The sequence below is a fragment of the Gekko japonicus genome, unplaced genomic scaffold (genome assembly GCF_001447785.1).
Source record: "Gekko japonicus isolate JY-2015 unplaced genomic scaffold, Gekko_japonicus_V1.1 scaffold100, whole genome shotgun sequence".
In the NCBI taxonomy this organism is placed as follows: domain Eukaryota; kingdom Metazoa; phylum Chordata; class Lepidosauria; order Squamata; family Gekkonidae; genus Gekko; species Gekko japonicus.
The window spans coordinates 401,608-416,213 of record NW_015167060.1 but is presented as its reverse complement, the minus strand read 5'-3'; the positions used below and the strand labels follow the sequence as shown (position 1 = coordinate 416,213).

Below are 14,606 nucleotides of genomic sequence, written 5' to 3'. Positions count from 1 at the left end.
GGGAGAGGCTGCAGGTGTGTGTGGGGTGGAAAGCTGAAGAGTGAGGGGGAAATAAAGGTAGGTTGATGATTGGCTGGGAAGGAGATAGGGTTGCCAACTCCAGGTGGGAAATTCCTGGAGATGTGAGGGATGGAGCCTGGAGAGGGTGAGGTTTCAGGAGGCGTGGGACCTCGGACAGGTACAAAGCCATAGACTCCACCCTCCAAACCAACTATTCCCTTCTGGGGAACCATCGTTGCCAATCTCCAGGTGAGGGCTGGAGATCACTCAAAATTACAACTGTTCTTTAGGTAGCAGAGATCAGTTCCTCTGGAGAAAATGGTGGACTCAGTGTCATTATACCCTGCTGAGGTCACCACAGCAAATTGGCACTGAGTGTCTAAGGCCGGGGCACCCGCCCAGAGCCTCTTTCTAGAGGTTGTTGTAGTTATTTACACAAACGGGCCTTTTTCCTAGTATGTAATAAGTCATAACACTGTGGGCACCCTGAGGCTTGCTTTACCCAGCATATTTAGCTATGTCCCTGCTGGGCCTCAGGAAAGGAAAGGAGGAGATTTGTTTGCCACTTGGAGTCATCCTCTTCCTTCCTGATGGCCAATTCCTCCCTCCCTTTATTTGGTGGACTATTGGCAAAAACATACACATCTGAAATCCATACATTTATACTCCTCAATCAACAGATTTATATTTTTCTCAAATCTTAACCTGTGACATTCAAGTATTTATATTACTGAATCGTTGAAATGTTGCATTCTACAGTAATTTAATCCCTTGTGTGTCCTGTGTTTTAATTTTTGCAGCTCTGAAAAATATAGATCCTGTGGTAGTGTTCCATAACCCAAGCCCAGGGCCTAGTTTGTTCTCTGAAAAAATGTGGGCAGTGAAACCATCTATTCATTCGCCTCATCTGTGGTGAATGGGGTCAAACACCGTTCATGAATTAAGTGACACTGTGTTATCTGTGCTTGGTAAACAACAGGCACAGAAAAAGGGAGCTTGCAGGAATTACATGAGCTCAGGCTTTGGAAACTGGACAATGACAGATGCCCTAGAAAATATATTAAGAATGGATACAGAACAGCCAAAGAGATAAGTAACATGGGCCCCGGTCACACGGGCAGGAAAATGCGAGGGAGAAGCGTGGCTGTTTGCTCCGGAGAAAATAACGTGCGGCTGTGCGATCAGACGTCCCATCGAGGTCCCAACGAGGTCCCGTGGTTAGGGGGGAGGTGCCGATCACAGGACAATCCTGCGGCGCGGCAAAGAAGCGGCCTCTCTAGCAAAAGGCTTCGTGGATTTAACCCCTTCCAGGGCTGCAGAGGAATGCAAACTGTGTCCTCCGTCCAGTCCCCTCCAGCCGCCCCCCCGCCATGCCCCCCCGCAGCTCCCCCTCTGCCGCCCGGTGCAGAGAGTTCCTCTTGAGCAGGCCGAGCCAGGAGGGGGGGTACAGAAAAGAGGAGGGGGCTGTGTTGTTTGTTTTTAAACGAAGTGTGCGCATGCGCCGTTGGGTGCTTGTGCTCATCCCGTAGAGACTTGGAAAAAAAACCCTTTTAGCGACGGGACATGGGCAGGCGCCGGATGCCACGACCTACCACCGGAAACACGATCAGGTGCCCGCCCTTGCCCCGGTTTCCGGAAACTAGTACCTCGGGGGTACTAGTTTTTTACCCTGCATCTTCGGCGGGAAGCCTCAGGTTTGCCATGGGAGCTCTACACTTCCCAGATGTGGCGCTGTGATCGCGCCCGGAAAATCCACCTATCTTCCGTCTCTGTAGCGTGGCTAATGCTCCGTGTGACCGCAGCCATGGTTTTATTTTGACTCATGGGGCCACATGTCTCTACAACTCCAGATCTTTGCCCTGTCTCCAGATGACATTTTAGAAAGGGGGGTTATTCTCTAAGATTATTTTGTGAAGCAACCCAGTTCAGATGACCAGCTTGAATGCTCAGGTTTCTCCAGGTAAGGTTTAACTTTTGCCACCCTGTCCCATATGCTATATGAGCTTATGAAGATGCTTCAGAGTGAGTCAGACAATTTGGTCCTTCCTGTTTGATACTGTCTACTAACAGCTGTCCAGGGCTCAGGCAAAGAAAGTTCTTTCCCAATACGTTCTACCTGAGATAAGAACATAAGAACATAAGAGAAGCCAATGTTGGATCAGGCCAATGGCCCATCTGAGGGGTGACATTATTGAGGTTTATAAGATTATGCATGGGATAGAGCAGGTAGAGAAAGAGGTACTTTTCTCCCTTTCTCACAATACAGTAACTTGTGGGCACTCAATGAAATTGCTGAGCGGTCGGGTTAGAATGGATAAAAGGAAGTACTTCTTCACCCAAAGAGTGATTAACACATGGAATTCACTACCACAGGAAGTGGTGGCGGCTACAAGCATGGACGGCTTCAAAAGGGAATTGATCAATCAAGGACAGGGTTATGGCACGGTGAGGAGGTGTTGAGTCTGATCAAAACTCTCTGTTACAAAAAAAACCTCCTGGATCAATTAGAACCGGGGCCACACTGGATCAAATTGCCCGTCTGACTGCAGCCTCCTAATAGCACCTGGTATTTTTGGCCACTGTGTGACAGAGTGTTGGACTAGATAAGAACATAAAGACAAAAGAGACGCCAATGTTGGATCAGGCCAAAGGCCCATCCAGTCCAACACTCTGTCACACAGTGGCCAAAAATACCAGGTGCTATTAGGAGGCTGCAGTCAGACGGGCAATTTGATCCAGTGTGGCCCCGGTTCTAATTGATCGGGGGGGGGGGGGTAACAGAGAGATTTGATCAGACTCAACACCTCCTCACCGTGCCATAACCCTGTCCTTGATTGATCAGATGCAGCAGCCAGGGAGTGGGGCAGTCAGGCAGCTTTTTAAAAATCATTAGTCTTCCAAGCATGCACATAAGCACGGATGGGAATTGGCGCTTCAAACTCCTGGCAGAATGGTGGCAGCTGGTGGCCAATGGAATTGCTAGAGGAGGCTGCTGGGAAATGGAGTCCATCTGAGAAATGCTATGTTTCAAATGTTTAAACGGAGGGAGGGGGGATAGAGAAGCTTCATCCTGTGTCCTGTGTGCTGCTGGTGTTCTTATTTAAAAGCTTGGAGCGATGCTGGAGTCACCAGCTTTGTTCTCAGACTGCCTTCCCCCTCTGCTTGGAGGCAGTCCAGACAGGCAGAACTGTGGAGTGAAGCCGGAAACAACCATAAAGTACCCCGATTTTCCCAGTGTCGAGAAAACCACAGTGAAAGATAGTGGATTGTGGGAGGGCAATGAGTGCCAGATGGGATGCAGATGTGGCCATCTGATTTTAAATCTGTTAGGGAGTCGCAGAAAAAGATCGTGTGATCACAGCCTGAGATGCTGAATGTTGAACCTGGGACCATCTTCATGCAAAGTATAAACTCGGCCACTGAGCCATGGCTCCTCCTTTGTTCCAGAAGCTAAGTTCAACAATTGCAGGTATAAGCAGACTGACCCTAATGGTGGGAAAGGCCCAAGCTCTTTTTACAGAGAGAACAAGCTACTTTGAAAATAAATGATTGAAATACCATAAAGAATCTGCTCAGCATTAATACATACATGCACATTTGACAGTATTGCTCTGTCTATGATTTCTTGAGGTTCTCCTCACACCATCCACCTGAGGGTGCCAGCCCTAACACTGTGACCCAATTGTGGCCCGCCCTGACCTGGATTGTCCAGGCTAGCCTCGTCAAACCTCAGAAATGAAGCAGGGTCAGCCCTGGTTAGCATTTGGATGGGAGACCAGCAAGGAAGTCCAGGGTTGCTACACAGAGGCAGGCAAGGGCAGAACGCCCCTGTTAATTCTTGCCTTGAAACCCCTATGGGGTCACCATAAGTTTGCTGCGACTTGACAACACTTCCCACCACCAATTGCAGACTAGAGAGAAAAGATACTTCCCACCACCAATTGCAGACCAGAGAAGAACATCAGAGATAGCTGTGGCAAGGAAGGCTGGAGACAAACAACAGGGTGTGGTGTTTTTTTTAAAGAGCTTTGAGAGAAGCATCATTTCCTATGTATTTATCTGTCAATTCTAGTTAAGCAAGTTTATTTATTTAAAACATTTATAAGCCCATCTTCCTTTCAAAATAAATGGGACCCAAAAAAGGGGAGGGAAATAACGCGAAGCCTACAAAATAATGAACCCCTACAGAACCCTGCAGTACTTGTTTACCAAATGCAAAACTTGAATGAACGCACACAGCAGTCCGCTTCCAAAGCCACCGCAGTTCTCTGAAAAACTTTCTTCTGTTTCTAGCCTTAAGCAGGGAGTGTGCATGCTTAACTACAGTTAAACGTTCCAGAGTGTACAAAGTGTTGCTAATGAGTGCTGGCTACAGCTCCCAGTTGGTATCACAGGAAGAGAGCAGAAACAGTTGTTGACCCCAACAAGAGCCAGTCCCAGACCACAGCTGCGATGGATATCAGACCAATCTCCTTAAGAAGCCTGATGGTTCCAAGCCTGCTCCTTATCTTACCGCATCGCTGGGTTTGGAAGCTAACTGGGCGCAGGAGTTTGGAGCTAGGCCCTGGCCTTGTGGAATCCAGCTCCCATGGCGCCAACAGCTGTTTTTAGATGGGTGAAGGGTCAATGTTTCAAGTTTTTCTATTTTGAGCCACAAAGCTGGGGAAATTAGTCAGCCTCTGGCCTCTGGGTGTCTGAGCCAAGCATCCTGGCCAGCCTGGCTCTCAGATGTGAGCTGCATTGCTTTAGATTCCCAGCCCGGCTTTTACAGAGCCCCAGCCCACCCCATGCACCCTAATTCTCCTAGGTCCACTTTTCATCTCCCAGTTTGCACATTTGGTCAGGCTTCAATCACAGCCCGGTCAGCCCCATCTTCTGGGACAGGAAATTCTTTCCCAACAGATTTCACATCAACAGTGGAGGTCCTGCAGCAGACTCTCCTTTGTGTCTTGGTGCTGCCCTGCCTCTCGCCACCCTGCAATGGGCACATGCCAGATCTGTGGCAAAGCTACAGTCTGTCAGAGCTCTCTCAGCCCCACCTACCTCACAGGGTGTCTGTTGCGGGGAGGGGAAGGGAAAGGAGTTTGTAAACCGCTCTGAGACTCCCTTGGGTAGTGAAGGGCGGGGTAGAAATCCAATCTCTTCTTCTTCTTCCCTTTGCCCTTCCAGCAGCTGCCTTAGACAAGGGTAACGAAGGGTCTTTGCTCTTGCCTAACTTAAACCAACCACCACATCACGGGGACTGCTAGAATCCAAATACGGATGCTCTCTCTCCCCCGTGATGCAGAGCCCTTTTGCAGCTGCAACTCCCCCTTCCAACCAGTGAATGGAAGAGGAAGCAGATGAGCGAGGGGAGGGGAGGGGAGGATTGGGGCTTGACCAGCCGCTGGCCCCATCTCACCCTGCTACTGACCTTGTTCCTCTTTACATTAGAAGACTGGGTTTCTGGATCCTTGGACTGAGGTGCAAAGCACCTTTCAGGGACAGTTCCTGTCTCTAGCCTTGGGCACCGTAGACACACCCATGTGACATCTTTCCATGAACCAACACCTTGGAAGGGAAATATCCAAGAAGAGGGAAGGGTTGTGAGCAGTGTTCCCTCTAAGCTGAGTTAGTGTGAGCTAGCTCAGTTTTTTAGCCTCTGGCTCACACATTTTTGCCTTCGCTCACGAAGGATGGCTCCAGAGCAAACTCATTCATGCAGTAACCAAATCACTTGCTCACAACTTCAATGCCGGTAGCTCAAAAAGTAGAATTTTTGCTCACAGGACTCAATATCCAAGAAGAGGGAAGGGTTGTGAGAAGGACAATAATGTCAAGGGGCAGCCAAGGAACATCCTGAGAACATATTGCTCTTCCTACCTCCTTGCCCTGCCATTAGCTATACTACTCCCTGGGGGACTGTCCCTCCACTCAGACATCAAAGCCCCTTCCATCCTTATTTTCCTCCGGGGCCAGCTGGCTTCAGTTCAGAGACGCAGTATGGGAGGGGTTTATTAGGACAAATATTTGGAGGCAAGTCCAACCAGAGCCTCCCTTCTTGCCTGGGAGGCAGAGTCGTACAACCCAGGTTTCAAACAAGAAGCTGTTCTTGGCCAAATCCTGCAGAGTACCAAGAGACCCACAAGACCCACAGAGTCCCTCATGCCCTGTGCCCTTCAGTGACAGAACGCTTTGCAACAGGATATCCCAAGGATGGATGGGAGGAAATAGAGTCGCCAACGAACGCAGAGTACAAACAGCCCTTACAAAGCCCTGCATAGACAATCAAGGACGTCCCAGGGCCAGTAGTATTCATGAGACTGGACAGTAGGGGTACCTAGCCAGCGTGCAGGTACATGGATAAGATGGCTCTGGAATGCTGAACTCTGGGGCAGGGGGCTTCTTAGCATCTTTTCTGGAGCACAAATACCAGAATCTGTTGTTACTGTCACACATTACTCCATCCACCTCCCTCCGCAAGCCATGAACAAATGTCAGTTTTATACTTTTGCTTGCAATGTCAACACTGCCAGCTCTGCCAGGTGCCTCAAAAACATTTCCTTCCAGTACGGTCACACAACCCCAGAAAGAAGCTTGGTTCCTTTAAAGCTACCAGTTTATTAGGAAAGGCAGCCATGGCTTTGAAAGCATGCACATGAAGCTGACTTTCTACAGAGTCAAACCACTGGTCTATCAAGGTCAGTACTGCCTATCCTGAATGGAAGCAGCTCACCAAAATCTCAGACAGACTTTGGCTGATTCTGCATTGGCGTTTCCCTTCATCGTTTTACGAAAATGATGTTGGAACAGAAATTCCCCCCTGCATTGCATGCTGCTTTCATTCCCTTTGATCATCGGATTTTTATGGTACCCTCCAGACTGCATGCGGCTTTGACTGTCTTTGATTATCAGGTTTTATAGTACCTTCTGCATAATTTCTGGCTATTTCAGGGGTGACTTTGCAGTCAGTATGGCATTGCTTCAAGGTATTTGAATGTAGTTTTGAGCTGCACTTTCCCCTCCCAGTTGAGAAAATGTGGAACAAATGCTAGATGCAGAATCGCCCAGAGCTGTATTCATTGACAAACTAAGTAAACTACAGTTTAGGGCCTCAGATAGTTTACAAGGGACCTTGAAGTTAAAAAAATTACTAAATTACCATTTTTGGATAATGTGATGGGATCTCTTAAACTTGCCAAAGCTCAGTATGTTCGATCAGGCCCTGTAGGTAGAGGTCTTTCACATCACCCGTTACTTGATCTTTTAAACTAAAAATATTGGGGACAGAACCTGGGTCTTTATGCATACAAATAAAATTCTCTGCCACAAGGAGCTAAACGATGTATTGCCCTTTTCACATGTTTTCATGCATTCTCTGCAGCCACACAGCAATTATGCAGAACTGCTTCTAAAAAAAACAAAACAGCACCCAAATGGGCTCAGAATAGTGCAGCGGTGTGGGGGGAGGTCCCTGCCTCCCCCCCCCCACAGCAGTTTTCTCACTCAAAAACACAAAGGGAGTTATTTTGCTGCTCCATCTGCACACAGATGCTCCAAAATTGGCAAAAGATCTGTCCCCCCCCCCCCCTCCCCACACGGTATTCACAAAAGAAAAGTCCCGGGGGGGGGGGATGGGGAGTCAGGAAACTCCCCCCCCCCCGTTTCCATTCTTTGAGCCCATTTGGGCTCTCCTTTTTTTCTTTCTTTTTTTAAAGAAGCAGTTGCTCACAGCTGCTGTGTGGCTTGCAGGGAGTGTGGGAAAACAGCGTGGAAAAGGTAATGTATAGTTTGGCTGTGAGCCACAAGCCTCATTTTCCCCATTCTTTTGGATATACCCCACCTGCTGTGCACACACTTGAAGTCTTGCTTGCTATATAGGTGAGGGAGGACTACAGAATAAAACTAGGGAAGGAAAGGGAAAGTCATGGCTGGTCTGTTTCTCGCTTATCCGGTAGTTAAAAGGTCAGAACAAATCTCTGGGTTGCAGCCTGAAAATCCTACCTTTTTACCATCTGACCCCAATTTAGGAAACTGTAATGAAACCTGCTCAGTCAGATGAACTACAAAAGGCCAGCCAAAGCCTCAGAGAGCAGAACCTACCAAATCTCCATCTGGGAGGGTGTAAGCTGAGCAGACGATAGCCAGGCACCAGTCCTTCCCCATTAGGCTTCTGGAACTGGGGCAGATTCATAATGGGGCTAATAGGGCCTGTCTCTGTGGATACCCGCTCAATTTAACCCCTCTCTTAAATTGCTCTGTTTTTGCCTTCTCGCTTGCGTGTGAGCTAGTACTTGCTGTTTTCTATTACTTAAGTAATGTTAATATTTGGGAGATTTAAAATGCAATCTCTCCGTGGCTATGTAAATTTTGAGCCCAGTGGGGCACCTTTAAGACCAGCAAAGGTTTATTCAAGGTATGAGCTTTCTTGTGCATGCACACTTCCTCAGATACAATAATATGGAAATAGAAATAGCAGTCCTACATACAGAGGGTGGGCAGTAAATCAGCATACAGAACAATGAAGACTTTTTTTACAGATTAAAAGAATAACAAGCTTCGTTTATATGGCTATCATCTGTTTGGGTTCAACTCCTGGGGGGAAACATAGCAAGGAAATAAATATGTCAGAATTGCAGATTGATGTATCCCTAATTGTGGGATGGTGAGTGTCTGTCATTAGGTCCCATCTGTCTCCTTTCAAGTGTGGAGGCGACCTTTATTCTTTGAAGTGGGGTGATGGGTTGTGTAGAGTTATTTGCCACTGCCGCTGGACTCAAAATGGGTTCTACTGCTTCAGACCAACACGGCTGCCCACCTGGATCAGTGGGTATGCATAGGGGGTTGCTAAAGAGTTCATAGCTGTTAACATTTACCCTTATTGAGAATGTAAAGGTGGGTTCACATCATGCATTATCCAATCACAGGGTCGCTCTCTGGCAAACCTTGTAGGGTGCAGGTGGGAAGAGCAGCAATACAGAGTAATATTTTTACATATTATTTTCCCAGGGGTGTTTAAAAGGGGGGGCTATTTTGGGGCAGGAACGCACAGGAACGGAGTTCCGGCTGGCTCCCGAGTTGGCCACGCCCAGCAGGAACTCATTAGCATAATAGGCCACACCCAACAGCAGAGACTCATTATGCACGGCTACATTAGGGGTGTGTGGCCTAACATGCAAAGGAGTTCCTGCTACAAAAATAGCCCTGGTTGACAACAAACAAGGTAAACAGAATAAGAAGCAAAAGGTGGGCGTGGCTGGATGACCACACTTCTGGTGGCATGGGGGTGTGGCCTAATATGCTAATGTTCTGTGCTGTCAGGGGTGTAGCCTACTATGCTAATGAGTTTCTGCTGTTGGTGTGGCCTGTTATGCTAATGAGTTCCTGCTGGGCTTTTTCTACAAAAAAAGCCCTGGGGGGGGGATACATAAGCAAATGCCTGTGGCTGAAAATGCAGTCAGCAGATCATCCCACATCCCTTAGTAGTAAGATTCACACACACACACACACACACACACACACACACACACACACACACACACACACACATACATATGCAACAGAATCTATGTCTTTAATAACTGCCCAGTGGCCAAAAATGCAATAGGTGAGGTTGCTCCCACTTCCTTCATACCAGGAATAAACTACACCTGTTGAAATGTTTGCCTAACATGCAGATGATAAAGATCCCCCAAAAAGGAGGCTGGCAACTCTAGCTCTAGAGCCTGTGTATGGAGCAGCAGGGTGGTGGCTGAGGCTGGCTCCTCCTTATCTGTCTATCACATTTTATCCTGCCCTCCCTCCGAAGAGCTCAGGCCAGCATGCGTGGACCTCCCTCCTTCCGTTTTATCCTCACAACCACCCTGTGATACCGAGTAGGCCAAGAGAGAGACTGACCAAGTAGCCCAAGGTCATCCTGTGAGCTTCATGGATGAGTGGGAGTTTGGACCCAGGTTGCCCCTCTTCTATGGTGCTCTAACCATTACACTACGCTGGCTGTTGGCCTGTGTGGCCTGTACCTGTTTTTGTTTACCCCCATCTTCCTCCAGGGAGCTCAGGCCAGCATACAGGGTTCTCCCCCATTCTGTTCTCACAACTACTTTGGGATGTAGGCCAGGCTGAGAGAGAGTGAGCTTAATGGCGTGAGTGGGGAAATTGAACCTGTCTCTCCCAGGTCCCAGTTTAACACTCTATCAACCATACCACTCTGGTGGAATAACAACAGGAAATGGATCCCTAGAACCAGTGCTTTTTAAAAAAAGTGCCAGTATTCATATATAAAGTTATGCGGATTTCCACCGATTCTCCCCTTATGACTTGGCAGAGCCCCTCCCCGCCCAAGGTACCAGTTCTCAGCACTGCTGAATATCACCACAAAAGAGCCCTTCCTAAAACTGATGGTTGGCGGCATGCATTATGGAGGGCAAGCTGTTACCATCTCCGATGTATTGTGGACCTCACTGCCATGATCCAGAGTAACGGGGAAAGCCAGAGATCCCCAAGTAGCTGCACACAGATATTGCCCGCAACATCCCTGTCACATACCGACCATCTGCAATGCTGAATAAATGGTGGGGCAATCAAAGCTGGGGCAGCAGCACCCATCTGCTGCAGGCCTTACTGATTTGTCTCACAGCCAAACATCCCCAGAAGCCCAACCCATTGCTGAATCTCTGCTTTACCTAAAGCGGGCAGCAAGTTCAACACGCTGTGAAGGACAGAAATCCGTTTTGCAATTCCCACCGTGGGCATCCTCCCAGCAGTGCCAGCAGCAGGGTAATGTTTGCCAGAGCCAGATGGCAGGCTGACTCACTCAGCATCTGGTCTCCTCCTAGCTTTGCTCAGCTCCCTTCTGATTAGCAGCCTGGGCAGAGAGGCAAGGTGGACACCCACCCACCCCAAACCAAGTCATCGCTGCAAAGAGGAAGAGGAGATGCAAATACTTCATGTAGCGGAACAGTCCACCACTCAGGCCCGCAGGTAGCATCCTCCTCCTCCTCCTCATTGTGTGCAGCTGAGGCTACAGGGAAATGGCAATTCGTGGCCAGTCTTCTTTCCTTCAGAGCTTTAATGGCAGGGGAGAGATGCTACCCTGCCCATTGCTCAATTCTTTGTTTTCAGAAGCAGCACTCAGTGTCTCCAGAACAATTATGACTTTGCCTAGCCTCTCACAGCTTGTTGCTCTCTGGGAAGGGTGTGGACCAAAAATCTAACTTCTCGGGTTGCTTTCTCAGGGCAGCGATAGCTATCCACGTCCTTCTCATCACTGCTGTGGATGCAGAGGCCTTCACAGTGGCAACAGAGCAAGGGGCTGTTCCCATGCACTCTCTTCTCTGTTCCGATTTTCCCCTTCCATACGGCTCTGCAGTGTTTCCGCATCGGCTATTGGCAGAAAGCGTTATCATCACAGTTCCTTGATGACGCACAGCCCATTGTGAGGCTGTTTGCCAGAGCATGGCTCTCTTCCCTGTGTCCTGAGTGTCATCTTCCCAGGAACATCTGCCTGGCCACTGTGCTGAGCTAGATGGTCTGACCTAGACCCCATTTTCCCCTTTCCCCCATAAGGCATTCAATTAACCTGAGGTGTGAGAGGCACTCCAGAACATTTGTACCTCCACAGCTGTAATGAATACATTTTATGTATTTGGATATTTATAGCCTACTTTTCTACCCCCCCCGGGGGGGGCACACACATACACAAAGCACCAGCTTACAATATTGTTCTCCAGGCCTCCATTTTATCCTCCAGTCTTCCTTATCCCTGAAAGGTATGCAAGGCTGAAAGGGAATGACTGCCCCCAGGTTGCCCTATGATCTTCCATGGCAGAGTGGAGATTTGAAGCCAGTTCTCCCAGATCCTAACCCAACACTCTAACCATTACACTATGGTCACCCCTTACGATTTCCTCTAATACAGACCTTCTGCTTCTCATGATTCCCGGCTATTCTTCTTCCCAACAGAGCAGCAGCGACAAGGGGACATGATAAAGTTTCCATAGACTAGAAAAAAATCGGTACTAGACCACCCAGATTGACTGTACACTGATCTCTGTGGATTATAAGAACTTGCACTCCAAAGCCAAGGTGGTGGACATCAGAATGCATCCTTGCTTGGTAATTAATTGATTATTGTATGGCAGTGGGTGTAGTACAGCAGGAGATCCGAAGATTGTCTGGCAGCCTGAAACTCTAGCTCTTTTTGTGGTGAAGCTAGGTTTATTCTTGTTGGCAGAGTTTAAATATGCAAGGAAGTGGAGAAAAATATGTAGGTTTATTAAAGAACAAACCTTGATAGAACATAGAAGAGAGAACCTTAACTGTCTAACTAACTGCTCAGTGAGGAACAAAGAGCAACAGGAAGCTCTTCAGGAACAGGAAGTCTCCAGAAGAGCCAATCAGGATACAGCAAGGACAAAATCTGAAAAAGTGGGAAGTCCCTAGTCTAGCGATGCTAACTACAAGTCCTTCAACTGTCCCCCTGTAGGATGATCTTCAGATCTTCTTTATAAGGCTACACTATAGACTTTGCATATTCCAACCATGGGGGGGGGGGGGGCTGAGAAAACTGACTGACCCAAGGTCACCCAGCTGGCTGCAAGTGGAGGAGTGGGGAATCATCAAACCCGGTTCTCTAGATTACAGTCCACCGCTCTTAACCCCTAGACTATGCTGGTTCTCTTATCTTTGCTTGGTTTACGGCAGTAACGGCCAGTAATGACAAGTCAGAACCCAGGTATTAGAACTCACCATTCTAATGCACTCTACAAAATGTGTACAGCATCCCCACTCCCACCCCAATTCTTCCTCCAGTCTCTTGAGCCAAGAAGAAGGAAACAGCCAGCGTTCCAGAGGTAGGCCAGGAGTATAGCTTGACGCTATGCTATGACCAGGACTATCAGCCCTCCGTATCCTGGCCAGACATCCCAAGCTCCTGCTGCCCATGTTACTTTTGGCATGTATGCAACATGCATACTTCACTGGAAGTTCTTCAGCAAAACTTGCACCCAACCTATTCCTCAGCCTCAGGTAGTTCCCTTCACTGAGGCCTTAGGATGATGTTCCAGACCCAAGCCCCAGAGCTCCTGCCTCTCTCTTAGCCTTCAACCCTAAACAAAAACCCTCATTTTCGACATGAAAGTTGGCAGGCACGGGACAGAAGGTGCTGGAAGGCCCGGCGGAAGTCCCGATTGAAGACAGTGTAGATAATGGGGTTGAGGCTGCTGTTACAGTAACCAATCCAGAAGAAGAATTTGAAGAGACTCCTGGAGATGCAGCAGTCTTCCCCAAAGACGGATTCAAGGCTGTACATGAAAAAGAACGGGAACCAGCAGAGCACAAAAGCCCCAATGATGACAGCCAGGACAAAGGTAAACCTGCGCTCCCGCACCTGCATCAGTCGGTTAGTGGAGATGGACAAGTCCCTGCTCATGCGGTGTTGCCGGCTGGAGGGAATTGACCAGGAAAGCCTCTGCGTCTTTTGTGGTCTGGAGCTGCTGTTGCTGGCTTCTTCTACCTTCCATTGCCGAGACGGCCGGGGCAAGCCAGGCAGGGGGAGAGAGAGCTGGCCCTGCTCCAGGCCGGGGCTCTGCACTTCCCCAGTGGGCTGGGTGCCGGCTTGGAGAGTGTCACACTTGATGGCGGTGATGAGGGTGGGGTGAGAAGCACGCCTGGCTGCAAGGACTATCGAGTTCCTGTGCTTGGCCACGTGGTAGATCCGGCAGTAGACGGCCACCATGATGAGGCAGGGAGCATAGAAGGAGGCGGTGCACGAGGTCAGGACGTACCAGGTGTCATCATGCAGCTGGCACTCCCAGGCCTGGGATGTCGACTTGAACAGCGGTGGCAGGGATACAAAGGCAGAGATGGCCCACACGGCCCCAATCATGCACTTCACCCGCAGGGGGCTCCTTTTGAGGTTGTACCGTGCAGCCCTGGTTACAGCCCAGTATCGGTCCAGGCTGATGGCACACAAGTGCATGATGGAGGCGGTGCAGAACAGCACGTCCAGCGACAGGTAGAGGCTGCACCAAAGGCGACCAAAGCACCAGTAGCCCATGACCTCGTTGGCCAGGGAGAAGGGGATGACGAGGGTGGCTACTAGGATGTCGGCTGCAGCCAGGGACACCAGGAAGAGGTTCTGTGGGGCGCGAAGAGCACGGCTGGTGTACACGGCTAGCACTACCAGCACGTTTCCCATCAGCGTCACGAGCGCCATAGCCAGCACCGCCATCAGAATGAGCGCTGTGGCCAGAGGTGAGTAAGGGATGCTAGGGGTCACCCCACAGCTCTGGTTGCTGGAAGCATTGCAGAGTGGCTCCATCCCATTCATCCCCCGACCAGGCCATGGGGGTGCCCCAAAGTGCCTCGGTGTTGCTCCCAGGTTCCCTCGTCACCCAGGCCCACTTACAGCGCACTTCCAGCAGCAGAGTCATGAGTCCAGGAGAGTGTGGCACCACCAGCCTTCCTCGCTAGGCACCATCCTGGGTTGGGGCAGAGTCCCAGGGTAGATCTCAGTGCGTCAGATGTTAAAGCAGAAGCTCAGATTCCAGAGCGGCACCATGGGTTGGAGGAGGTATGGTGGGCCTCGGAGGAGTGCCATGGTGGATCCTAGGAAGTTTCCTGGGACC

At 49.4% G+C, this 14,606-nt stretch overlaps 1 protein-coding gene across 1 annotated transcript; it reads right to left on the bottom strand.

Moving 5' to 3' along the window:
* Positions 1–13,099: 13,099 nt before the first annotated feature.
* Positions 13,100–14,313, bottom strand: LOC107111528 (alpha-2Db adrenergic receptor-like). The gene has a single exon (XM_015412499.1). The coding sequence runs from the start codon at positions 14,306–14,308 to the stop codon at positions 13,100–13,102; it is 1,209 nt and encodes a 402-aa protein (XP_015267985.1). The 5' UTR covers positions 14,309–14,313.
* Positions 14,314–14,606: the final 293 nt, after the last annotated feature.